Source organism: Penicillium vulpinum (assembly GCF_028829585.1).
Source record: "Penicillium vulpinum strain IBT 29486 chromosome Unknown utg000004l_segment0_segment0, whole genome shotgun sequence".
In the NCBI taxonomy this organism is placed as follows: Eukaryota; Fungi; Ascomycota; class Eurotiomycetes; order Eurotiales; family Aspergillaceae; genus Penicillium; species Penicillium vulpinum.
In genome coordinates, this window is record NW_026643244.1 from 2769656 (window position 1) to 2794741 (window position 25086).

Genomic DNA, 25086 nt, shown 5'->3' on the forward strand with positions numbered 1-25086 from the left:
GTAACGAAGCATTCATGGACTTTCTGAGGAGTACAGAGAAAGCCAATTTAGATGAGCGTGACTCAGAAGAAGGGTGAGACTAATGGGTTCAAAAGAGGACAAATCAAGCAAGGCCCCCTACAGCAAAGCGCACACACATATACCCATTAACACTCTATTTTGTTGTGTAGATGACACAGCCTGAAGTCGGGATCACCAGCAGAAGCGAAGGCCAACAGGCGGCCAAGAATAACACATCCTATGCTGCCAAAATGAACATGGTTCACCGGGAAGTTGGCATAGACTGACCATGTACGCAATGACAATGTATTCGAGTTGCCTTGCTATATTTCTATCACGACAAAAACTGTCAGTGCTGCCAAAAAGCCCGCTGTGAAGAGCCTTGCCGCCTAAATCTGCTCGAGAATCTCATTCCTATGGAAACTGCAGGGATATGGTCATGTAAAACCTATGCCAGCATTATCTCCAGCTCGAGATAATTCAAAGACCAATTACATATTCGACGCGGTTACACCTAAACTCTGCCAACCTTACTTGAGAGCCCATAGCAAATATGTATTAGTGAGTTTTTCATGGGTCTTTAGTCTCGTTGGTCGTTCATTGTGCTCATTTTGAACAACTCTTGCAGCTTTATGATTACTATAATCAAACGTTTTAACCAGTGCCTTGAATGGCCCACCGATAGAGCTCTTCCTTGGTAGCGACCAGTCTTCTGAAACCATCCTTTTTCAAAGAGGCAGGTGAAACCCCCTGTGAAGGCAAGTGATGATAGGTAATATGAAGCGGAAGTGATTAGTGAAAACTTTCCTTCTTTGCCACGTTGAGATTCCTTCCAACTAAGGCCGTCACTTCGAGGCCATGTGCAATGACGCCGCTCTTTGCAGCAAGTTGTTTTATCTCAAAATTTCGAGCCTTCCCCCCTTCAATATATTATGATGCAATTAAAAAAAGAAGAAGGTGGCACGCACAGGCCGGGGGGGCATCCATAGAAATCACTGCCAGCAGTAGACTCCCATGGGGCTATGACAATCCCATGTTAGTACCTTTGCCTAGGCCACGCCCAACCGGAGGTTGGGATGCATAATACATTTTTTTTATGTATTTTAAGAGCGTGGGCTGAGAGGATCGAGTGCTGGCAGCCGGTGTTACCTGCATGTTAAATCCGGAGGAACCCAACTCAGCCACTAGCCAGTATTGTTGAAAAGCTTGTGTTTGTCTTGAATTTATAGGAACATCTGCTTCCGAAAAGGGAAGGTGCGTCCATGTCACGTGTTGGTGGGTGCCTGCAGATCGTACTTAAGACTATACTTTGTAAAATTTGCCTAGATTTCCTCTTAGAATCAGATTTAGGCAGGATAGAGTAGTGGATAAATCAAGAAGTAATTATTTTCAAACAAAAAAAAAGAACGGGGACTCCCATGGGGGAAATGTCGAAGAGCTTGTCTTTGTCTCCAATTTATAGGAATCTGGGGGACTATATATACATCCGAACTCAAAGCAAGTATCCCTCTCTAGCGATCCACGCGTTAAGATATACTTTTTTTTAGCCACACTTAAGCACAGCAATCATCACACAGGGACTGAATGGAGACCATTTTATCTGCTAATACATGGAGTGGCTGAAATGGTCACCCGTTACGAGTCCTGGCGCATGTATAGCACGCAGCCACTACCGAAATCTAGAAAAACGGCTATCAAATAACTTCCCTCAGCAAAATCGTAGGAGCCAAACTGATACTCAGAGCATGGCCATCCCACCCCTTGAGAGACCAGTGTTTTCAGTGTCACTTCCTGTCTTAGTCTCCAAACTGTCAACAAACTGCTCCCACGATGTCTGAGATAGGATAGGCGCAGTACAGTACGGTTCAGCACCAGTAGCATCCAGCAACACATCTAACCGAGGCAAAACAACACTGAGTCTTTCAGCTTCCATCTGGAACATATGTTGACGCGTTAGACCGGCATATTGAACAAACCAGCTCTGATCCTGCAACATGACCCAAATTTCATAGAGGGACACTAAATCAGAATGAACCCCTGCCTCTATAGCAGCTTCATAGGCTATGCGATATCCTATAGCCTCGACAAATTCCTGAGATCTTGGCAAAATCAAGCGGTCGAAGTCTTCTCCATGGTGACCTCCAGACTTGATATTGGTCATCCCGCGAAGCTCATCAAGTAGCCCTTGTTCATGTTTAGCTAGGAAGGAGGTTGGGTCCTTTGCAGGAGGTATCTTGTAATGATTGAGGAGAAGGTCCGACGTCAATCCTAGAATTGAACTTCGTTAATACTCCGAAGTGAAACTATATGAAAGAAGGGATGTTCCATACGAATACTTAACACTAGGGTATCTCCCTCGGCGATTGATATCCCGCGCGTTTCCACCATCGATTCAATAATATGATTGTTCTCATACAAGCCCTGCGCTCCACATCGCTCTGAGAGAGTAAAAAGACAGGCTTGAGATGTTTTGTATAAAACAGCCTTCGACATAGTCCCCATTGCATGTCGGACCGGGGGTGCTAAATTGGTGTCTTGGAAGTACTGAATGCTCCTTCGAGCATAAGCTTCGAAAACAAAGATCTGGGCCAATGCATGCAGTATGGGGCCGTATTGAGTTGGGAAGGAGATAATGGGCTTGAGTTTCTGGTCTGGCCCTGATATATGCCGACGCTGACTATATTTTCCTGCGACGAAAACAGCCCGTTTCATTACCGAGATCATGTTGAGTGGCAAAGCAAGAGTACCAACTCCAATGCGCCAGATAGATGATAGAAAGTGCTTTCGAACATCCTTTGGCTTGTCCAGAGTTCCTAAGAGAGCTGAATGAGGCAGACGGACATGATTAAAATTTGTAATGGCATGATTCACTGGTTTTGATGCTGCTCGTCTGGGGAGCAATCTAACGCGAAATTAAATAAGTACCTTATTTTATCAATTTGAGTCGTCTTCTATCATACATACTTTGCAGTCACACCATTGCACATATGCTTTCCATCGTTAAGCCAAGTAATAAATGGCCTGACGCCACGAGTTTCGCCAGAAACAATAAGTTGGGCAAATACAATCGCAACTTTTGGTAAACCCTTTACGGGCAAAGACGGTGGCATAATCCTGAAATGGTCAACAGAATACCACAATATGAGACGCACATTTTGTCTTACTTTGCGCCACCAAGGCTCGGGGTGTGCAGATCGAACTCTCCAGTTGGAAGCATTGTTGCAGTTGTTTCCAAATTATTTGCATCTAACCCATGCTCAACCTCAGTCAGCATATACTGTGCCCTAGCCAACTGAATTAGTATTGACGTATCCGTAGTTATTGGCAGCTTTATACTAACGAGATTTCAAAGTTCAAAATCTGATCCAGGAGCTTTCGGTACTGCGGTTGTTTCTCTGCAAAAGGGGCCAAGGTCCCAGCCGCAAGATTCATTTGGATCGTCACCAACGTATATGTAGCGCAGTCGAAAGCCCCGATGAGATCTAGATAAAATTCCCAGAACCTTGGCGTGCATTGAAGGATATCTGCTGCTGTCATCCCTGGATTGGTGGGTTAGGTCACCTCAAAGTCTGAATTTTGGAAGTAGTCGTCTAACCGTAAGCTTTGACAACAGCGGCAGCACGCTGGTAACTGCGATAGGCTCTCTCATGGTCAGTAACATCTTCTGGAATACCCTTGAATAAGGGTAGATGAAGCAATTTGAGAGACGGAAAAGACATTGTTCAAGCAATGAATTTGAATAATCGTGATAGATAGTGTACTAAAGTAAGAAAAGGTAGTAGTGCTACATGGATCATTTATATATTTGGTACTTCGAGATTGGAAATGTTATCATGAGGTCTAGATGGATCGACGGCGATGTGATTTTCTACAAAATATTCACATCACCTTGATCAATATAGCTGTTGGCTTTGGTAGTGTAATAATGTAACTCCTTACATGAGTTCCAAGGCATGTTGCTAAATATAGCTACCTGCTCACGACTCACGAGGTCCAGATAGGTAGCACAAAAAGCAATTCTATTTTACATGCTCAGGTGGTTTATGCTTGATAATATTGGTGACTTTCTATAAGATGGGAACCAACCAATGACGATGATTGGAGGAGCGTGGGGAGATAATTGATTGTGGCTAACCTTCAGCTCGCTGGTGACATCTATATCGGGCAATCATCACCGATCTACGTAAACAGATTCCTATCATGGAGTGAACAACAGAAAGTGTGTGATCCAAAGATCCTGTTTATGATGCATTAGCGTGTGCATATCGTGAGCCAAAATACTGCTGCAGACTCTGAAGAACACGTTCTGTTTGTAGGATTGATACTGAATCCCGAGAGAGGGTTCTTCACATAGTATGATGTACATATGCATACTATGGATATTTCATCGCATATACAACTCATCTACGCCAACAGACATCGACAGATACCGACAGACGAAACTTCATTTCTACCTCTAACCCATATCGCACAGATGGTTTCAAAAACGATGGCAAAATTTGGGCATGTTCTGCAAGATGCAAAGCATATAACTGAGCGTATAACAATGCACCGAAAATATCCATTGAAAACTTTATCGGATATACCTCTGTGCCAGTTGGACTGGCTGGTCCTCTGTTGATTAAAAACGTAGATGGCACTAGTACCAGAAGCTATGCTCCAATCGCGACCACTGAGTCTGCCATCATCGCAAGCTGCGGCAGAGGCTGCAAGGCTCTAAATGAGTGTAGTGGAGGGTACTTTTGCGTTCTAGGCGATGGAATGTCTCGCAGTCCGGTGTTTAGATTTAATTGCACCCAAGACGCGATCGATTTTGCTCATCGCATGCCAGATCTCTGGGATCCAATCGTCAAAGCCACAGAGTCTACAAGCCGCTATGCTCGCCTGGTGAAATTGACCCCTAATATCGTGGGTTCTAATGTACATGTGCAGTTTGAATATACACGTGGAGATGCAGCGGGCCAGAATATGGTCTCGATTGCTACTCAGCGTGCCTGTGATTGGCTTCTTGATTCTACACAGGATCTGGGGCTGAACATCACAAGAATCCTTATTGAAGGCAATGTGGCGCCGAACAAAAAGCCATCCTGGGGAGCTGTTGACTCGCCTAGAGGTGTGGAGGTTGTTGCATGGACTTGCATTTCTGATACCGTATACCGTGCCGTTCTCAAATGCACAACCGAGAGCCTATACCGCACTTTCCGCACCACACAAGAGGGAAGGATTCGAAATGGTCGGTTCGAATCCAATATAAACGTAACAAATATCATCACCGGGATTTTTGTTGCGACTGGTCAGGATGTCGCAGCGATTGCTGAAGGGCCTTGGGGTCATTTGACCCCAGAGTACGATCATGAGTCTCGCCAGCTTAAATTGACCCTCTATTTCTCATCTCTACTAGTTCGTACCGTTGGAGGTAGAACTGGGTATGAAATACAGCGAGAAGCCCTGGGAACTTTGGGATGCATCGGTCCTGGTACGAAACAAACACCGTTTAGCGGGTCTGATTGCGGCCTTTTCTCTTGTGCTTGAAATCAGCACTGCAGCGTCCGGAACAAACAACACCTTCACCAAAGGCCATGAGCGACTAGAACGTGCACAGCAAGAAAATAGAAAGACAAGCAAGTTTTGAAATCTATTTATATCGTAGAGGCGATGGGAATATAAATAATTATCATCTCCACAGTCCATTCACCTATTGATTATCAAAAAACGAGACTACAGAAATCCTCCGCTATATGTTTTAAACAGAATAATTATCAAGATACGTTGATTAACCATACATAATAGCTAACTAACTACGGAGTAACTATTCAGTCCTTAAATGTAGTTTCTCCAGGGTCCAGTGCTGGAGGTGGCGGTGGCCGATCTGACTAAGCAAGACCCCGCCATCAGTCAGCTCACTACGGGAACCCAGAAGTTTTGAGAAGTACCGGTACATGTCTACACACACTGAAATATTCAATAAATACAGTACCAGTACTTGCCACGTTCCAGGACCTTGGCGATCTCTCACTAAGCGGAGAGTTTTCCTTCCCCTCTATTATTCTCCTTTTCCCTCTTTCCTTTCCTTTCTCATTCATACACCTTTGGTCAGTCAATCCCTCCACTCGCATCATTTCTGATCTTTCTCTCTAATAACTAGCAGTTTTTGAATACATACTACATAATGGCTGCCCCCGCACAGAAGTTCAAGGTCGCTGACCTCGTATGTCTCTCTCAATCACCTGTTTTTCTCCTTTTCAACAATTGACCATTCATTCCTTAGTCCCTGGCCGCCTTCGGTCGCCGCGAGATCGAGCTCTCCGAGGTTGAGATGCCCGGTCTCATGGCCATCCGTGAGAAGTACGGTCCCGACCAGCCCCTCAAGGGTGCCCGTATCGCCGGTTGTCTTCACATGAGTATGTTGATCCATCACAAAAAGCAAAACTTGTGCTGACCTCTTCTCCAGCCATCCAGACTGCTGTCCTCATCGAGACCCTCACTCACCTCGGTGCTGAGGTCACCTGGACCTCTTGCAACATCTTCTCCACCCAGGATCACGCCGCCGCTGCCATTGCCGCTGCCGGTGTCCCTGTGTAAGTTCTCATTCTTTCCGAAATATTTCTGAGATTTCGTAAGCTTCATATGGACTTTGGCTGACCATTTCTTTATACAGCTTCGCCTGGAAGGGTGAGACCGAGGAGGAGTACCAGTGGTGCTTGGACCAGCAGCTCCAGGCCTTCAAGGATGGCAAGAAGCTCAACCTCATCCTTGACGACGGTGGTGACCTCACCTCCCTCGTCCACACCAAGTACCCCGAGATGCTCGAGGACTGCTTCGGTGTCTCTGAGGAGACCACCACCGGTGTCCACCACCTGTACAAGATGCTCAAGGAGAACAAGCTCAAGGTTCCCGCCATCAACGTTAACGACTGTGTCACCAAGTCCAAGTTCGACAACCTTTACGGCTGCCGTGAGTCTCTTATCGATGGTATCAAGCGTGCCACCGATGTCATGATCGCTGGTAAGATCGCTGTCGTTGCCGGTTACGGTGATGTCGGCAAGGGTTGTGCCCAGGCTCTCCACTCCATGGGTGCCCGTGTCATTGTCACTGAGGTCGACCCCATCAACGCCCTCCAGGCTGCTGTCCAGGGTTACGAGGTTACCACCATGGAGGAGGCTGCCCCTACCGGTCAGATCTTCGTCACCACCACTGGCTGCCGTGATATCCTTGTTGGCCGTCACTTCGAGGCCATGCGCAACGATGCCATTGTTTGCAGTAAGTTGCTCCCAACTCAAAATGTTGATTTGAAACATTGAGTACTAACGATCTTTCAGACATTGGTCACTTCGATATCGAGATTGACGTCGCCTGGTTGAAGGCCAACTCTCAGTCCGTTCAGAACATCAAGCCCCAGGTTGACCGTTACCAGCTCAACGGCAAGAACATCATCCTCCTCGCCGAGGGTCGTCTTGTCAACCTTGGCTGTGCTACCGGCCACTCTTCCTTCGTCATGTCCTGCTCCTTCTCCAACCAGGTCCTCGCCCAGATTGCCCTCTTCAAGGCCGAGGATGCCGCCTTCGGCAAGAAGTACATTGAGTTCGGTGCCGGTGGCCGCAAGCCCGTCGGTGTCTACGTTCTGCCCAAGCAGCTCGACGAGCAGGTCGCTCGCTGCCACTTGGCCCACGTCAACGCCAAGCTCACCACCCTGACCCCCGTCCAGGCCGACTACCTCAGCCTCGATGTCAACGGCCCCTTCAAGCCCGAGATCTACCGTTACTAATTTCTTTATATTTTTCAACCGCGATCGATGATATTATTGGGAAATAGACTTTCAACATGATTCGACGATGTTATGATTGGCATTTCGAGTTCTCCATCAACTTAGAACTCAAAAGTGGTTGTCCTTCAACGGCATAAAAAGTGGCCTGCACCGGGGATGGTGTGTTTCTAATGTTTTGTTTTGGCGTGGGATGACCTGGGATGGTCTTGCATTCAACACTGCGTGCGGATGGGATTTTATCTTTGATACCTTATTCTGGTGTGTAGGCCTCCATGGGCCGATTGTGATAGTGTAGAACTTCAACAAATCGAAGCTATGCGTCAACATTTACATTCCTTGTGTAGTTGCTTTCGTAGACTAGTCATTGTTCGTATTTCTGTCTATTCCTCGCGGATCAATTTAACCAATTCGTCTGCTACCGCCACCGCAAAGTCAGGATCATTGATGTCACGGGAATCTCGCACAACTGATATCCCACTGCCCTCCAATTCCCTCTCCAATGTAGAAAACAGTACCTCATCTGCCTTTGGATCCTGGAATGGCTGACCAGGAACATCCAACATACTCACTCCACCAACAGGCAAAATCACCTTCGTCCGTCTTAATTCTCCTTTGTCTCTCGAGTCCCGCAACAAGTTCCCTGATATGAACCTCCCAATATCAACACACTCCTTCTCAGTGGTCCGCATAATGGTAACAGTCGCATTATGTTCATGGAACAACCTTCCCTCTTCCCGAAAAGAAGCAGGGACACTCCCTGCCTCCCCGAAATTAACCATATCACACGCTCCCACACTAACAACCCTAGGAATATCCCGCACCGTAGCTGCAGTCAACCGTCCAGCACCAGCACTAAGAACCCCACCAACAACCTCATCCGCAATCTCCGTAGTCGTCAAATCAAGCACTGCATCAATCTGCCCCTCCCTAACAAGCCTCTCCAAAGCCCGTCCCCCAGACCCAGTCGCATGAAAAACATAAACCTCACAACCAGACAGAACCTCCTCCAGACGTTCCCGGGCACGTGTAACACCAGGCGTCGTAACTCCAAACATGGATATAGCAATCCTAACAGCAGAGGATGCATGTACCCCTACTTGCTTCTCCTCTCGCTCTCGCTCGCGCTTCAAAAATGCACTCGCCATCCCCACAATCCCCCCAGCAGCATTATCAAGAACACCTTCCAAAACACGATTCCGGCCCGCGATATCAACAACGCTGTACATCATGCTGATGTCTGTTTCGCCGATATATGGACCCACATCTCCAGACGCCATGGTCGAGACGAGAAGCTTGGGGAATCCGACTGGTAGTGCGTCACGCATCACTGCTGCTGTGAGGGATGTCCCGCATGAACCGCCGATGCCGAGGATGCCGTGGATTTGGTGGGATTCGTGGAGGGAGGTTACTTTCTTTGTGGCGTAGGGTGTGAGTGTGGTTATATACTCGGCCCGGGTGAGGGCTGTTAGATCTGGGATTGGGGCTGATGGGGAGAGGGAGAGGCTGGTTAAGGCACTTTGAGGGATAGTGATTTCTGGGTGGATCGTTGGGTTGCGGCTGATGTCCATTAGGAGGACTGTGGCTTTGGTGGATTCAATTTGGGATTTTGTGTAAAGGAGTTCTGGGAGTTTGGTGTCACATGTTCCTAAGAGAAGGATTGTGGGGGTAGTTGGAGACATTTTGTATTTGGGCATTGGTTTCTTGGTTGGAATTGGATTAAGGGGTAGTTGGTTGAAGTCGATGGAAGTTGAAGTGGGGTCTGCAGCTGGAACTATAGTGGGGTGGTTTTATATACTACGTCAAGGTAAGTGCATGAAATTGGGATTTGAAGGGAAAAGTCAGAAAATAAGAACAATACTTGATTATAGAGATTATTTTGCACATTCTGGACTTGATTATGGACACCAGCGAATATCATGAAGCGGATATTCAAGGACCTCGAAGATGGATTGCGAGTCTCAATGTATAGAGGTGTGTACCCAATATCCTGTGAGATAATGCTCATGACAGCAACATTGTTGTATATATGGAATGAACAGTGATAATATGCTATCTTGGACATACTATGTACTATGCTTCCTCTCTCTTGTGCCACCAATTCGAATAATTCCCTCCCACGATGTCAACATTTTGCTTACACAATTATGCATATAAACTAGAGCTTAGAAGATCCTGCGGCCTTGAATTGACGAATTCTGTATTTGATCAGCCACATACACAAGGAAAGATTGAATCTCCAAAACATACTTATCCTCATCCGCCAGCTCGAACAACACATCTTGAGCTCCTTTCCACAATGTCAGATTCCCAAGCGCATGCAAGTTCTCAGATCCCTCAGTGATAGTCAAGAAATGGTTTGCAGCAAGTGCTCCCATCTTACTTGCAAAGGCAACTCCTCCATAGCAGAAGAGGAATTCGGTCTCCGAGATACCGCCGGGGTACAACAGAATCTGACCAGGCGCGGGATGTGCTGTGTGGTTTTCAAAGGGGAGGTTGAAATCAGTTTCGCCCAACGGAATCCACATACCCTCGCCGCTCCATCGCACATGAATGAGCTTTTGGCGGTATGGGAGGAGAGAACGAAACAATTTGACAGTCTTGGGAGCAGCAGACTCGAGCTTCGCGAGGAACTGGTACGGGCCAGCCGTGATGAGAACGGTAGAGTCTGTCATTTTGGAGTTGAAGGCAATTTTTAACAGAGATTAGGTCGTTCTCTTGCTTTTAAAGGTGGAGATTACTGGTGTTTCCCGCGGTCTATAATTTAGTGTGCTCCTTGGCGCTTGATATAGCCAATCAGCGCGTGGCTTCTCCGGTTTCATCCACTCGGATATCGCCTTACTCCACGTGCCGATGGACTCTTCTCTATAAATGTGGGGCAATATCGCTCTATTGTACGGAGTTCGTAGTTCAAGTTGGGGAAATTCGGATATCAGCTATTCTACTCTGTGTGGAAGACTAAGGAAAGTGGTCAATTTAGGGAGAAGACAAAGTGCATTGCATAAGTGACTATAACGAGAAGATGAAGTAGCCAAAGACAAACTCAATACCAGGAAGAAAACATCAGAAAAAGAAAAACGCATGAGTGAAGATCAAGTAGATCGACAATGCTCTGTGCCTGTGTTGACACTCTACCCGGACAAGCTGCATACTCTAGTTTCTAGCTGGCTGTCACACATGAAACCCTGATACTGCAAGTGTATATCTATAGTATTTATTGCTGCTGCGGCTACTAGGGGAGAAAGAGGAGGAAAGAATCTTTGACATTCAATATATGGAAAAGCAGGGAATTTATACCCAGGAAAGCTATTAAACAACTGCTTGGTCTGCAAGTAATAATGGGAATGGGATACCTCAACAATTGTCTTTCTTTTTCTTGTTCCTTGATAATTCCTTTTTGTATAAATGGCTAGTGATCCATTGAATAATATTCCTAGCATCGCAATGCTCTGGTTCATCTAGTTATATTGTGCTCTTTAGCCAATCCTTCACTTTCTCTAGAGCTTTGAATCTCTCAGAAACTGTATTCTGTTTATTTGAATTAGTGGTTAGGGAATTAATTATATTCACAAGATGATTCTATGAATCAACTCACTTTATGTGCAAAACTCATTTCCGCATACGTTTGGCCTTGGACTTCGAAGATAGGGTCAAAAGCTAGAGATGATTCAATTAGGGTTGGTCTCTCTCGCGATTTATGCTAAGCAATTTTCAAGCATACCAAAACCACCATCGCCTCTTTTAGGAACAATCTTGCCTTGGGTATATCCCTGGAAAAGCAGAGGCTCGATTCCTGGGCCGGGAGAGAAGGCGAATGTGCACACGGCGGTAGCTACTTTATCCTCGTAGGCTGCAAGTAAATCGCATAAACCATCATTTCCTAGAGCAGAGTAGAACCATTTTCTAGAAATTATTACAGATGAAAACTTGGAAACAGCAATCGTTATCGGCCATACATATATGGCCCAGGTAAACCTTTGAGCGCCCTAAATTCAAGGGCACTGTCCTCTGTCAAGACAGGACCGTTGACCTAAATCAAGAAACAAACATTTAGACTTAGTTTGATAGTGCTCTGATAGCAGGGATAATCTTGGACTGGCATACTGCTATAGCTGCTTTTTGACATTTATCTCGCGCAATTTCTTCAAGAGAACCCTGAATCTCAGAGCTCTCAATATTCTGATTTGAAAGCCGCACCATATCACCCAGGATTGCCGTAGCTTCAGCAAGCTTGTTCTTATTTCCCGTGATAAAATTGATCTTTGGGAGTGTGGCGGACATGATGGAGAGCGCAGTAGGTGCAGTGTTGTAGATAGGTGGGTTTCTACGTATGTTATAAACCGAAAGCTTCCCAACCTTCCAAGGTTGGAAAGTTGAAATTCTTACAAATCAACATGATAAGAAGATAAGACTAGGTAAATAGGAGGGCTAATTTAAACAATTGGCGCCAATTTATGGCCTCTGTATGGAGCCTAGATCACGACATTAGTGCTAGGCGTAATATCATCGAACTTCGTTTCTCACGGACCCCGGCAACTTCTAAAGAGACACACTACCTAAAATCTCAGAAAGAAGAATGAAAGACCATCTCTAATTTTAATTCTAGGCTCGGGTATCCAAATTTCTATGGACATCAGTTTTGGGAGCTTACGACTGATTTATATGCGGCTTAGGCAAGATTTTGATGCTGTCAATGTCTTGAGCAGTTTGCTACAATATGGGATTTCATACTGAGCCGGGGGAAAAAAGAAATGAACAATGCATGTTCTAAGGTAAACTGGAAGACCTGACTATTTCCCAGCCTAACAGTGGGACCGATCTTAACCTCTACTCAAACTCGCTTGAGAACAGAACCGGTAGTAGGATACTCAACACTGACAAGTCGTCCATCAACCAAGTTGAAAAGAAACTCGTCAGTGGGTCTAGCAAAATCAAGATCCACAAAGAAGTTATCAAATTAATCTTGAAAGGCTTGGAAGATTGGCAGCTAGGAGATTCCCCTGAAGTTGAACTTACCTTTTCAGTATATATTGCTGTTTTCACTACATTTATATATAGGCGGTGCTAAAAAAAATTTACAAAAGAAATCGATAGATGTGGATTTTTAATTAAACCGTCTGTTTCTGGTTTTTCTCCAGATAGATCTATCCTTCCCCATAGTAATATTTATATCTACATATTTTCTAGGGTTTCTTGGCAAGATCAGGTACATATCCCGCGCACAATGTTGCCTATTACGGTATTTGATCGCCACGCCACCTGGGGGCTATGAGATGTACGAATTATATCAGATTTATGAATAAATGAATAGTTGTCCTACTTCGCGACATATCTTGAAATTGTTTCCCATCAGAAAGATATTAAAGTCGCTGTCGCGACTCTACATAGATCTCGAAGAATACCTAGAAATCGAGCCATTGGCGGCAGCCTTTTCTACGAGTACAAAATCAGGAAAGCGAAAAATGGATTTTCAGAACATGGGAAGCACAACCTTGCGATATGAATATGGTGAGACAGTTAACGTTTCACCACGTTGCTTAGCGATAATGAGATGGACTATTACCATACTGTCATTGGATGACTAGCTTAGACTAAGATATAAACTTCATATATCCTTGAAGATCAAGGCGTATATTATACCAGCGTCGGAGATACCCTTTTTAAGTGAGGCTTATATGATAAGCAAGGACAGGAAGAAAGCTGTTCTTTACAAGAAAACGGCTACTTAAATTGAAGGTGGAAGCCCGGCAAACAAGGCATTGATATATATTAACTCGCAGAAATTGACCCGGAGAATCGGATAATGGGAAATTATATTGCAATTCTACTTTGTAGTGTGATTCAAAGTTTGTCTTAGATATTGTGGATGTTATGGATGTTGTGGATGTGTTAGTAACCGGTTGAAGACAATTCGGACCGAGTGTGGAATTTACCCGTATTCCCGCATTTCCTCCGTCGCACCCCAACGGGCAGTTTTTCTCCGTGGGGATAGGGGAACACAACTCGGCTAAATAAGAGAGTTAAAGAGGTGGTCATCTCCTTCAAATTCTTCTACGATATTTCTCCCTATTTTTCCATTAACATCCAAAATCCAAAATGGCTCGAGTACTTGAAGGGAAATTCGGCATCGTCACTGGCGGATCGCGGGGTAAATAGCCTTCCCCGCATATACCAAGAGACCGAGCTAACATGCCATCTACGCAGGAATTGGCGAAGCAATTGCCCGCAATCTGGCCGAAAAGGGCTGCTCACTTCTTCTGAACTTCACATCGGAGTTCTCGCGCGCTCCCACTGAAGCCCTTTGCTCCTCCCTAGCCTCGACCCATAACATCAAATGCGAGAGCGTGCAAGCCGATCTAAGCCAACCCACCGAAGCCGTGGCAGCAATCATCGCGGCCGCCCAAGAAAAATTCAGCACTGCCGGAAAACTCCAGATCAACATCCTGATCAATAATGCCGGTGTATCGCAAGACCGGAACCTGAACGACCCCAAGGGCGCCATCGAGGCCGAGCACTTCAACTGGCAATACGCTATTAATGTCCTCGCCCCTCTCCTCCTCACACAGGCCTGTCAGCCCTTCCTCCCCACCGACCGAAGCGGTCGCATTGTGAGCATCTCCAGCGTATCCTCGTCGCTTGGATTCGTGGGCCAGTCGATCTATGGCGGTACCAAGGCTGCCATTGAGGCGATGACTCGCACTTGGGCGCGTGAGCTGGCAGACCGTGCTACTGTTAATTGCGTTAACCCCGGCCCCGTTGTTGGTGATATGTACTTTGCGACTGGAGAGCAGTTCTGGAAGGATATCCAGGGATACCAGGATAACACGCCTATGAGCAAGCTGGATGTAAATAATGAGGATACTATGAGTCGCTTGACTGATGAGCAGAAGCGCTTGATTCTGGAGAAGATGGGTGGTCGGCGACCGGCTTTCACTAGTGAGGTTGCTGGTGTTGTTGGCATGTTGTGTACCCCAGATGGTCTTTGGTGTACTGGCAGTGTGGTATGTGCTAATGGTGGTATGAAGATGGGACAATAAGAGCAATAAGAGAATATAATCAATTGCATACCATCTTACCTTGTGACAAGGATTACTATCTAAGCTGTTCGCACTATGTAGTATAACTGACTACAACAAGAGCCTAGCCCTACGATGGCCCCCATAATCCTTGTCAATGCAACCTTCCCAGCGCCAACAGCGCCAATCTCACCTGTGCATTGTCAGCCTCCAATCTGTGAGTCATTGGCGATCTTATCGTTCTATCCCATGAAAGTAGTTATAAAGAGAAGAAAATACACCAGACTCCAGTTGTTCTCTAGAATTCAATATCGCATAATCTTATCAAAGCAAAATGCCCGACTTCTCCTTCCCACCGGACTTCACAATTCCCACCCCACGTCTGCAAATCAGCCCCTTCAACCCCACCGACCCGACCCACTGCGCCTTCTTAGTCCAACTCTGGAATACAGACGATTTTATCAGTTCCTGTGGGAAAACCGGAATAACCACACCGGAAAAGGCATCTTCATTCCTCGCAGGCAGGGTTGCAGCACACTACGCCTACCATGGCTATGGCATATTCCTCGTCTCGCGAAAGACTGATGAAGGCCTGAAGCCGATCGGCACTGTATCGCTCATGAGAGGAATTCCACCAGACCCAGGTTATCTTGCCCCGGATATCGGGTTTGCTATTTTACCAGAAGAAGGTCGGAAGGGGTATGCGACCGAAGCTGCAAAGGGTCTGTTGCAATATGCGAAGGAAACTCTTGGGATCGATGCTGTATTTGGATTCTGTTCGCCTACGAATCAACGGAGTCGCGGGGCATTGGAGAAGATTGGGATGGAGTTTAGGGGGATTAGGCCTTTGAAAGTTTTTGGTACTGAGGATAATGCTGTTTATGTTTTGCCTGGGATGAGTGAGGATTTGAGTGTTTATAATCTTGATTGAATTAAGGGAATCATTGTTCTACGGGGTATCATCACTTCCTGTGATACTGATACTGATACTTATATTCTTTGCTATTTTTGTAGACCCGTCTAAGTCTTTACCTCTAAGTTCACGTGTCAGGTCTCATGGCATTTGGCTATAGATTCGGTCCCCCTCAGATGGTGGCTCCAAAAAGTCCGCGGGGGGATCTTGAGGCAGCTGATTCTCTTCAGCCCAGCGACGGACATCATCGAAGTTCTTACATCGATGTTGAGTGTTGAAGTCAACATAGGGCTCCGGGTTTTCGGGGTAAATCCAGACTTGACCCAGCACACCAGTGTCAACAGTACACATGAGCTCTTGACGAATAATATCGAGGCAATGTGCTGTGATGAGAAAGAATAAGTTCAAAGCCTTGCCATGAAACGAGAATGAAGAGAACATACACACGTGGCGACGGATGATATAGTCATTGTTCATGAAGGGCCCTTCCCCCTTCGCGTGGTAATAATCATAGTTATAGTAGAGTGACTGGCGAAGAAGGTTCTGGTTGGTATTAGTATACGTTATTCTCGGCATGGTGGTGATACATAGACCACTGACTAGACAGTGAAGATGGTGCAAGCCCTCAACATTGGCAGGAAATCCTCCCCCATACTTTGCATTGATCTTCACTTGGTCAGCAGCAAGTCCAGATTGTTCAGCGTCTTCTGGTGGTATCCGAACACTGCGGTCTAGGGATATGAATTGTAATCAGCCTATGACAGAGACTAGTCGATCAGTTTGGAGACGCACAGTTGACGCCCAAGGACTCCCACGCCGCATCAACATCTGCGCCAGCATCTTGTCGGAAAACATTCTCTTTCAGGAGAGAGCCATTAAATTGTCGTAGGCTATATTGAAGTCCAACTTCCTTCATGACCGTTGCTATATTTCAATGAGACAAATGAGTTTCACCACGGAAGCTTGGAAGTCTCACAATATTGAGAAACATGCCGACTGCAAAGACTATTCAAGTCACCAGGCCAGTGAAGGCCAAACAGAGTCCCGATTAGGAAGACCAGAACAAGTGCACTTGCCTGAAAGAGGCCTGTGGCCACGCTGGTACATGTGGGTGCTGCGGTTTTCTTTCTGCTCCAGAGAGTACCTTCTTCATCCGCAAGAAGTCGTTCCCCAGTTTCATGTGTGGCATCCTCTGCATGAGAATCTTTGCCCAATATACAACGCATTTTGATTTTGGTCACTCAGATGGTCTGCTTAATAGATCGCAAAGCCAATGCGAACGAGATTTTCAATCATCCAAGGGGCAAAATGAACTATTTTGATTGCTAACGACCAGACGCCGATTCCAGACCGCAACTTCGCACACTGGACTTTCCCCAGCTTCAACTCTGACACCAGATTGAAGCTCAGGGATATCACTGATCAAAGCAACGTGCCACTGCATATCTCATGCATTTTGTGATCTCATACGTCTCCCACCGCGTGGTGCATAGGCAACGTGAGAATTATCACTGAAGTGTTTCTCAACTAGTACATGGGAGACAACTTCATATGCGCTGGGTTGGGGTAGGTGCACCTTGTACGTCTAGTCAGACAAGATCAACACTTGGCTATGATCTTCAAGGAATGTTACTTCTCCCTTTACGGATAGGATCTACGAGTTCTGTGCAGATTCACGCGAGGTTCATTCATGCAACACTCCGAAGGTCCAGTAGGAAGCTATATTCTTTATTGTTTTACCTAATATTGCATGAGCTACCCTGTATTTTGTAATCAACTGAGATCATCGCGCATCCGATCGCTTATCCCCCGCAAGAAAGTGGTAATCGACTACACGTTTCCCCAGTATCCCTTGCAGCGCCAATGTCCATCCACCCACACCGAAGAATGGCAAAAGCCAACCTCAGACATTCTTGTCAATGGCTTCCAACACTGATGAGCAGCAATTTTGTGCTCCGTACATAATCCTCGAGGTTGGAGCTAGAGGAGCTAAGATATAAATACAGGCAGGCAAACCGGGTTTCAATCAGTATTCTCAACCCAAAACAATCCAAAGAACCTCAGGATCGCAACAGCACTCCTACAAACAACAATTATCTATACCTTATTTGAAACCCTTGGAGCTCACTTCTCTTCAAAATGCGCTCCTCGATCATCAGCAGCCTCCTTCTTTTGGCCGTCTCCCCTGTATCTGTCCTCGCCCTTCCTGTGGACCCTAACGACCTAGCCGGTCAATGGGATCCGAGTGGACAGTACCGAAAGGGTAGCTGGCAGCACGGTGTGTTCGTGGCCAACACCGGCGAAACCAATCAAAACGGTCAGGCGGAGCAAGATGGCCAGTGGCACGACAACAACAATAACAACGAGAACGGCCTACAAAACAACCAGAATGGCTGGACAGATTCAAACGGCCAGTGGCATGCAAATAACCAGAATGCCCAGAACGACCAGAATGGGTGGACTGATTCCAACGGAAAATGGCACGCCAATAATGAAAGCCAGAACGGGTGGACTGATTCCCAAGGGAAATGGCACGCCAACAACGAAGGCCAGAACGGCTGGACTGACGAAAATGGTCAATGGCATGCCAACAACGAAAATACCCAGACGGACCAGAATGGCTGGACCGATGCCAATGGTCAGTGGCATTCAAACCAGGAGAGCCAGGCTGTTCCGTCGCCCGTGGATTCCCGCAGTGAGCCCAATAGCTTGGACTCTGCCAACAACGCCGAGGTTACTCCCAACTCCCAGGACAGCGGGTACCAGAGCTATGGTGACTACAAGAACTATGGCTCTTACCAAAATTACCCTGTCAATGCACAGAATGAGGCTCAGGGCGAGGATGTCAGTGCTCTCACTGGTCAGCAAGAATAAATTTGATTACTTCCTACGTCCTGAATGGGATTGAGCTCAAATTTATAGGCTTGGAAGGGTTTGATGGTTATCATGGAATTGAGTATCTTGGACTTGGAGCAATCGGGATCGCATTGTCGGCTTGGTTGAAGGAAAAGCATGGCTTACACATGAGAACACGAACTGAACTGTATACACTCATTAATGATTTTTGGCTGATGAATTGGGTGATGACTTTCAACATCATTGCAAATAGTCCAATAGAGGAGGGGAGGAAATTAGGTAGAAGTTCATAGTTATTTCATGATATATGCAGATACACCACGATCTGTCTACCACTGACCATGTTCTTGGACGATAAATTAAGTAAAAATACCTTATCCGCTCTTGGTATTCTTCGTAATAATACTATACTTATTGGGCTTAAAGTGAATGTCATGAAAGTCGATAAGGAAATATTTGTCTTGATTGTAAAGCGTAAATATCTGGCTGACTGGTACGATATTGCTAGCGCAAAGAAGAGCCCGCAAGTAGCCTCAAACCGAGCAAATGGCATGGAGTCTGATGAGCCGTAATGTACTTCCTGATAGCCTGTAAATCCGATATCTTTTGGTCATCGTAACCATCGAGCTTGACGCTACCCTTGACGACCTTGTCACTTTCATGAACGATCTTCATGATCCCGTCAAATACAGCATCCGCTGTATTGGGTGCCTTGGGCAACTGCTTGAGTCTATCCTGGATTCTTTCATCCACGTGGAGATACAGCCAGTTGGCCACAGTGCGAGACCATTGCACCCATCTGTTGTAGTTATGCTGGCCCCTAACTGGGTGGGGAACACTGCTGTTGATGAGGTGTTCTAGTCGGATTTGGGCCAGTGCGAACTTCACTCGAAAAACCCATTGGTCGAGGTTCTTGGAGTTGGTTTTCAGTCGACGTGGCACGTTTGTAATTATGGCCTCGGTCAACTTCGGTAGGTTGGACGCTTGTGTCTCTGGTGTAGGACGCACGTCTGCATTATCGAGGTCGATTTTGATATCGACCTTATCATTGGAATCGATGTTGTTGGCATCGAGATCCTTGGTGGTTAGAATGGCTCGTTGCCCAGTATTGGTGGTTTGGGAGTCGGAGGATGAGTTGGGGGAAGAGTCGGGGGTGTCAGCGGTGTCACCGGCCCGATGGTCAGTATTGTTGGACGCCATAATGATCAATCTCGTGGCTTGTGATTAGGTGGATTTGGCCTCACAATAGTGAGTATTTCTGGTACTGGATTGTGGTTGGTCACACCAGTCCCACTATGGGGCTTTGATGAAGCAGAGGCTATTGGTCTCTTGAGAAGTATAAAAGAGACCTCAGGATTGGTAGACTCTGATGAAAGATGGATTTGTTTATGAAAGAAAGTGATTCAAGGAGGTGAAAGAAAGATGAAAGATGAATGAAAGAAGAGAGAGGAGAGAAGACCCCTGAAGCACTTATTGTCACAGCCGACGCCAGAAGCATCCAAACTACTAGTACAATTATGGTTACTGAGACGTGTTTATGACGCAGGCGGAACATTGTGTTAGACATCTAAAAAAATACCTAAAAAGGCACTTAAAAGAATATCGAAATATTATTTATCTATATCCTATACGCAACAACTATTCTCGTTTATTACAATTTCGAAAATCTATTAGAGGTCACAAAAGTAAATGCATTAGCACTATCTAAAGAAAGTCCATCTCAATATCGTCGGTCATTTGCTCAAGGTGGCCGGCGACCAAAAGGTCAACTGATCGGTCGGATCTAAGCTCAAAAGCCAATCGGTCTAAGCTGTACCCCATGCTAATACATACCTGTTCTAGCTGGGGATCAAATCGGGAGGAGAGCCACTCAGGTGTTGCCTTGCGGACGTATACACTATTCGGGGTCTCGTCGACCATTTCCAATGCAGCCTCTTTGATTCGTTCTGCCTGATGGGAAAGTGAGATTAGCTCTTTACGAACACCCTTGAGACGATCTTCTCCTAGATTTTCCGGATCATTCCTCAAGATTTCAGCTTGGGTCTGTAGGCTGGCCTTGAAACTCAGGCACTCCTCTTTGTAGATTGCCTCCCAGCTTTCCGATTCGGTTGAGTCGGGAGATGACATTTCGGTTTGTTGGGCAATACACGAAGTTTGAGCACTAGATGAAGGAGTCAGGTTGTCAAGTGGAATTGATAGCGTGAGCTTACCGCTTCGTTGGACTTGGCTTGCGGGGAATGCAGATTGATCGGTGTTGAACCAAAAATCGAGGGTGACCAAGAAAATTCGCAACATACGGTAATGGGCAGACTGGAGCATTTTGATGGTATGCAGGCCAATTCGAATGCTTGTTTGCTGTTCGGTGAGTATTCGAAGGGGACCATGAACAATATTTATGTTATACAATTCGGCACTTGTTCGATTCTATTCAAAGCACTAATAATGGGACAAGGGACAAGGGACAAAGGACAAAGGACAAAGGACAAAGGACAAAGGCTATTGTTTATGTTTAAAAAAAAGTATTTCCACTCATCTAACCGTACGAAAAACAAAGAATCATAGTACCAAAGCAAGGTTGTTTGTCACATGGGAATTGTGGAAAGCCAAATGTAATGAGTGTTGCTTGTCTAATTAAACTATGTGGATGATTACCTCGATTGAGAGAACCAAATAGTATGAGGCATAGAATAAAAAAGGGGCATTTTACCAGATAATTAGATAATTTCAAGGTTAGAATATATCATTCAACCCTACGGTGGTAGGCTTTAATTACCCGACCATTAACCGCGATGAAAATTGTAGCTAGACCAATAGCCGCGTCCCGAGTTTGCAGAGTTCAAGTTCGTTCTTGAGGCTACGAATGCTATTCATGGATAGAAAGTCAAGATACTTCATGGATTCGGTGGCCTAATCAGGTTTATGCTACCCGCGAATATGATCGTTCAGTTCCCAAAGCACAACACAGCTTATCCTCTTTTAAGGCCTAACCCTACTGGCAGTTCATGCGACACTCCGTAATATCTTGGACTTGACTGGCCGTCATAGGGAGATCGAAGATCTGAGGAGCGGTCTCGATGTATGCCAGCTACGTATGGCGCTACGCACGTTGGTAGTCTTATCGGTAAACGACCTATATTTGCTGTCCTCGGGCCCAGAAGAGTCTATTGGAATGTGAAAGATCGGTGACTCAACTCCGTCCAGTATGTTTATTGGCTCCGTCAAGAAGCCGGTGTAGATAAAAACACTTTACATGTCGCCAAGTGATCGGGCCCGGGTTGCCGTCGGCCTTAGGGCTTTACGACCCGAATATTATTTCTAATCAATTTCACGAGCCCCATAAAAATGGCCGGCCAAACCCCAGAGGCCCCATTAAAAAAAACCCACGAGAAACGAGGGGAAATCACCGAGAGCTCCCCAGAAAGCAATAGGAAGACGGCCCACAAATGTCTTCGACGCTTGTTCCTCTAACGCGTCAATTCGGCCCGTGAAGAGCCCGGATGATAAACTCGCCGGAGGAGGCTTCTCCGAGGTCTAGACTGTAGGCACGAATTTTTCCATGTACCATGTTGTACAATATACCTCCTAGTACCTAGAGTTAGTAGACTTTTGCAAGCACAAGATCCCGGGGGCGAGTCATGGTTACATAAGAATAGCGGACAATGACTTTAGTTGAATAGAGATGCATATAACCCTAAATTGTACATATGATGTATTGAATCTTTGTAGATCATGACTGCCCTACGGAGTACGTGGGGCTCGATGGGTATTAAATAAAACTCCAGAGGGGTAAGAGTTTTCTTTTCTTCTCTTCTTAATTTGTAAGTACTCTCTTCATACTTTCAACCACCCAAGCCCTTGAATAATATCTTCCCAGACCCATCGATTAAGCTGAAGTAATGGGATTGATTCGCTTCAAGTTCGAAAATCCACCGAAATATGTGATAGCATGTATTCTATGCTCAGCAAATGGACTCCTCTTCGGAATGGACACGGGTATTATCGGCCCCGTGACGGACATGAAAGACTTCAAGATATCATTTGGTAGTCAAAGCTCCACGATCCACGGCCTCATCGTCTCTTGTATCTTGATTCCAGCAGCCCTCTCATCTTTCTTCGCTGGCTATGTTGCCGATCGGCTTGGTCGGCCGAAGGGAATCTGCATCGGCGTTTTCATCTTCGGCGTAGGAGCCGCAATAGAAGCGGGATCAGTCGCTCTATCCATGTTCATCGTGGGCCGCGTCATCGAAGGCCTCGGAGAAGGCCTTTTCCTTGGGAATCTTGTCGTCCTGATTTGTGAAATCTCTCCAACAAGCACTAGAGGCGCCCTCACAACTGGCCCTCAACTGGCTATTACCCTAGGGTTGGTAATGGGGTACTTCATCAGTTATGGAACTTCAAGACTTGGCTCGTCACTCTCATGGCGCATGCCGTTTATCCTTCTTGCTGCCTTCTCCATGATCCTGTGTGGAATTTCACTTGTTTATCTACCCGAGTCACCGCAGTGGCTAGGTCTTCATGGACACTATGAAATGGCCGAACAGGCGTGGGATAAATTGGGCGTCAGTCACGCAGAGCGTGAGAAGGTTGTCCTACAAGTGCGGGCACAGGAAGTCGACTCTAATACCCCGAATGTCAAAGATGGAACCATGAATAAGCTTCTAGCTATTTTCTCCAAAGACGTTTTGGGCCGGACCATTCTTGCAGTCTTTTTGATGGGCATGCAGCAGATGAGTGGCATTGACGGCGTCCTATATGTATGCTCCAGCCCTATCCATGCCTCTATATAACAGATAGTGACTGACCTGAACTCGATAGTACGCTCCGCAATTATTTCAAAACGCCGGTCTTGCCTCTTCGGAAGCAAGCTTTCTAGCCTCTGGTGTGTCAGCGCTTGTGATTTTCGCCGTCACAATTCCCGGCTTAATTTATGCCGATAAATGGGGCCGCCGAGGCAGCATTATCTATGGTGGGCTTATAATGGGTGTCTTGATGTTTTTGATGGGCAGTCTTTATGCTGGAAATGCCGTCCACAAGACTACAGGCGCCGGTCGCTGGGTTGTCATTGTCTGCATCTACCTCTTTTCCGCTTTTTACTCTGTCACCTGGGGTATCTCTGTCAAAGTCTATGCCGCCGAGATTCAGCCTCAGCGAACACGAGCATCGGCTACCACATTGGCTCATTCAAGCAACTGGGTATGCAACTTCTTAGTGGCTTTGACGACGCCTGTGCTCCTTGCGAAGAGCAGCTTCGGTGCGTACTTTTTGTTCGGGGGGTGTTGTATGATTACAGTCGTCGTTGGCGTCATCTTCATGCATGAAACGAAAGGTCGGACTTTTGGGGAGATTGATGAGGCCTTCAAGGGGAGGTCGCCAGGATCAAAGAACAGATTTCGTCGAGGTGTGAGCGAAGCTTGAACACTCTTCATAAATTATGATTATGTTTTGGGAAGAGATTTAGGTGCTCATAGAGCCAGGAATTATTTGGATAAAGCTTTCAGGCAGTTGAGAGAGATGATAAATTGATCTATACCAATTTCAAATTTTGAATCATTGCTACAACCACCCTATCCTATCAGATACTAGGCCCTAGGCTGGAAATTTATGTACCTTATTTGGTTGATAGGCTGCCCAGCCAGACCATTTGGCGAGCTCTAGACCGGAGATATAAACAGAGAAATGTGAGAGCCGGCCCTTACCCGTGTCAGTAGAGGTGTACGGAGACGTCTAGGGGCATGATGAATGTGACATGAGATGCGAGGGTTGAATAGTCGATAAAGCTAAGGGTTTGGAGAGCTAGAGGCTAAGATATTTGACAACCTATCACCTTGACAACTATGTACCGGAAGCTTGGTCTCCCGTCAAGGATAAGGGATTACTCACGCTGGGGACAACAATAAATTTGCTCTCATATCGAGACCCGCGACTGCGTATTCCAGAACCCGAAGCTGGGATCTAGCGACTAGGATTTCACTGTGACGGTGCTGGCCCTTGTGTGCGCTGATCTTTCTGTACGAACCAGCATGACGTCGGCCATCGAAATCCCATATTGGCCATCTTTCTAGCGAGCTTGTGGCGATGTTTGCGGCCTGAATCTGAAGCTAGGCGAAGTTCTGCTGTGTTTAGGTCGACATTTGTTCGGATTGGAAGAGCTAAACTATTTCTCGAGTATGATTCCGAGGCTGACTGGAGTGCTGTCTTGCTAGTTCCGTGAGGAACCAAAAGAAACGGTCCACCGACATCGCCGAGGACTATTCCAGCAGTTCGGATGGCAGACCTCCAGGTAGCATGCGCATGGAGGGTGACATAAAGTTCATTGTGCTGCGAATTTATCGAGTCGGCAACCTGTCGAAGTACCTCACTCAGCTGCAGGGTTATTGTTTCGTGACTATCCATGGTTGACTTAAGAGATCCTCTCAAGTTAGAAAAGATCCATTAACCAGGGTATTTGGATGATTGCCAATGAGTAGATCAGACCGCTCAAGGTGAGTATCAAGTGACTCACCTCGGTAGTGAGCATCTATGGACCCATAGATCTGAAT

The 25086-nt window shown here is 46.2% G+C and overlaps 14 protein-coding genes across 14 annotated transcripts; 6 read left to right on the forward strand and 8 right to left on the reverse strand.

Annotated features, from left to right (window-relative positions):
* Positions 1-1738: 1738 nt before the first annotated feature.
* On the reverse strand, positions 1739-3719 carry N7479_009539 (uncharacterized protein; the record flags this gene model as incomplete). Its single annotated transcript, XM_057257232.1, has 6 exons — positions 1739-2268; positions 2331-2902; positions 2965-3114; positions 3165-3284; positions 3341-3539; positions 3596-3719. 6 exons carry the CDS (start codon positions 3717-3719, stop codon positions 1739-1741), a joined length of 1695 nt encoding a protein of 564 aa, XP_057104690.1.
* A 1105-nt stretch (positions 3720-4824) lies between these two features.
* Positions 4825-5632, forward strand: N7479_009540 (uncharacterized protein; the record flags this gene model as incomplete). The annotated part of the gene is made up of 2 exons (XM_057257233.1): positions 4825-5476; positions 5499-5632. The coding sequence occupies 2 exons, from the start codon at positions 4825-4827 to the stop codon at positions 5630-5632; spliced, it is 786 nt and encodes a 261-aa protein (XP_057104691.1).
* Positions 5633-6169: 537 nt separating this feature from the next.
* N7479_009541 (adenosylhomocysteinase) lies at positions 6170-7765 on the forward strand (the record flags this gene model as incomplete). Its single annotated transcript, XM_057257234.1, has 5 exons — positions 6170-6208; positions 6269-6401; positions 6452-6578; positions 6659-7260; positions 7320-7765. The coding sequence occupies 5 exons, from the start codon at positions 6170-6172 to the stop codon at positions 7763-7765; spliced, it is 1347 nt and encodes a 448-aa protein (XP_057104692.1).
* Positions 7766-8145: 380 nt separating this feature from the next.
* Positions 8146-9444, reverse strand: N7479_009542 (Tm-1-like ATP-binding domain-containing protein; the record flags this gene model as incomplete). The annotated part of the gene is made up of 1 exon (XM_057257235.1): positions 8146-9444. One exon carries the CDS (start codon positions 9442-9444, stop codon positions 8146-8148), a length of 1299 nt encoding a protein of 432 aa, XP_057104693.1.
* A 476-nt stretch (positions 9445-9920) lies between these two features.
* On the reverse strand, positions 9921-10437 carry N7479_009543 (uncharacterized protein; the record flags this gene model as incomplete). Its single annotated transcript, XM_057257236.1, has 2 exons — positions 9921-9960; positions 10013-10437. The coding sequence occupies 2 exons, from the start codon at positions 10435-10437 to the stop codon at positions 9921-9923; spliced, it is 465 nt and encodes a 154-aa protein (XP_057104694.1).
* A 787-nt stretch (positions 10438-11224) lies between these two features.
* On the reverse strand, positions 11225-12043 carry N7479_009544 (non-canonical purine NTP pyrophosphatase; the record flags this gene model as incomplete). The annotated part of the gene is made up of 5 exons (XM_057257237.1): positions 11225-11290; positions 11358-11419; positions 11484-11665; positions 11719-11792; positions 11867-12043. 5 exons carry the CDS (start codon positions 12041-12043, stop codon positions 11225-11227), a joined length of 561 nt encoding a protein of 186 aa, XP_057104695.1.
* Positions 12044-13858: 1815 nt separating this feature from the next.
* N7479_009545 (SDR family NAD(P)-dependent oxidoreductase) lies at positions 13859-14799 on the forward strand (the record flags this gene model as incomplete). Its single annotated transcript, XM_057257238.1, has 2 exons — positions 13859-13910; positions 13967-14799. The coding sequence occupies 2 exons, from the start codon at positions 13859-13861 to the stop codon at positions 14797-14799; spliced, it is 885 nt and encodes a 294-aa protein (XP_057104696.1).
* A 313-nt stretch (positions 14800-15112) lies between these two features.
* N7479_009546 (GNAT family N-acetyltransferase) lies at positions 15113-15709 on the forward strand (the record flags this gene model as incomplete). The annotated part of the gene is made up of 1 exon (XM_057257239.1): positions 15113-15709. The coding sequence occupies one exon, from the start codon at positions 15113-15115 to the stop codon at positions 15707-15709; it is 597 nt and encodes a 198-aa protein (XP_057104697.1).
* Positions 15710-15832: 123 nt separating this feature from the next.
* On the reverse strand, positions 15833-16917 carry N7479_009547 (oxidase ustYa family protein; the record flags this gene model as incomplete). The annotated part of the gene is made up of 5 exons (XM_057257240.1): positions 15833-16074; positions 16135-16234; positions 16292-16422; positions 16484-16615; positions 16668-16917. The coding sequence occupies 5 exons, from the start codon at positions 16915-16917 to the stop codon at positions 15833-15835; spliced, it is 855 nt and encodes a 284-aa protein (XP_057104698.1).
* Positions 16918-17830: 913 nt separating this feature from the next.
* Positions 17831-18565, forward strand: N7479_009548 (uncharacterized protein; the record flags this gene model as incomplete). Its single annotated transcript, XM_057257241.1, has 1 exon — positions 17831-18565. The coding sequence occupies one exon, from the start codon at positions 17831-17833 to the stop codon at positions 18563-18565; it is 735 nt and encodes a 244-aa protein (XP_057104699.1).
* A 486-nt stretch (positions 18566-19051) lies between these two features.
* Positions 19052-19747, reverse strand: N7479_009549 (uncharacterized protein; the record flags this gene model as incomplete). The annotated part of the gene is made up of 1 exon (XM_057257242.1): positions 19052-19747. The coding sequence occupies one exon, from the start codon at positions 19745-19747 to the stop codon at positions 19052-19054; it is 696 nt and encodes a 231-aa protein (XP_057104700.1).
* Positions 19748-20251: 504 nt separating this feature from the next.
* On the reverse strand, positions 20252-20866 carry N7479_009550 (uncharacterized protein; the record flags this gene model as incomplete). The annotated part of the gene is made up of 1 exon (XM_057257243.1): positions 20252-20866. The coding sequence occupies one exon, from the start codon at positions 20864-20866 to the stop codon at positions 20252-20254; it is 615 nt and encodes a 204-aa protein (XP_057104701.1).
* Positions 20867-22443: 1577 nt separating this feature from the next.
* Positions 22444-23962, forward strand: N7479_009551 (putative MFS sugar transporter; the record flags this gene model as incomplete). Its single annotated transcript, XM_057257244.1, has 2 exons — positions 22444-23301; positions 23363-23962. The coding sequence occupies 2 exons, from the start codon at positions 22444-22446 to the stop codon at positions 23960-23962; spliced, it is 1458 nt and encodes a 485-aa protein (XP_057104702.1).
* Positions 23963-24514: 552 nt separating this feature from the next.
* N7479_009552 (uncharacterized protein) lies at positions 24515-24940 on the reverse strand (the record flags this gene model as incomplete). The annotated part of the gene is made up of 1 exon (XM_057257245.1): positions 24515-24940. The coding sequence occupies one exon, from the start codon at positions 24938-24940 to the stop codon at positions 24515-24517; it is 426 nt and encodes a 141-aa protein (XP_057104703.1).
* Between the last annotated feature and the right edge of the window lie 146 nt (positions 24941-25086).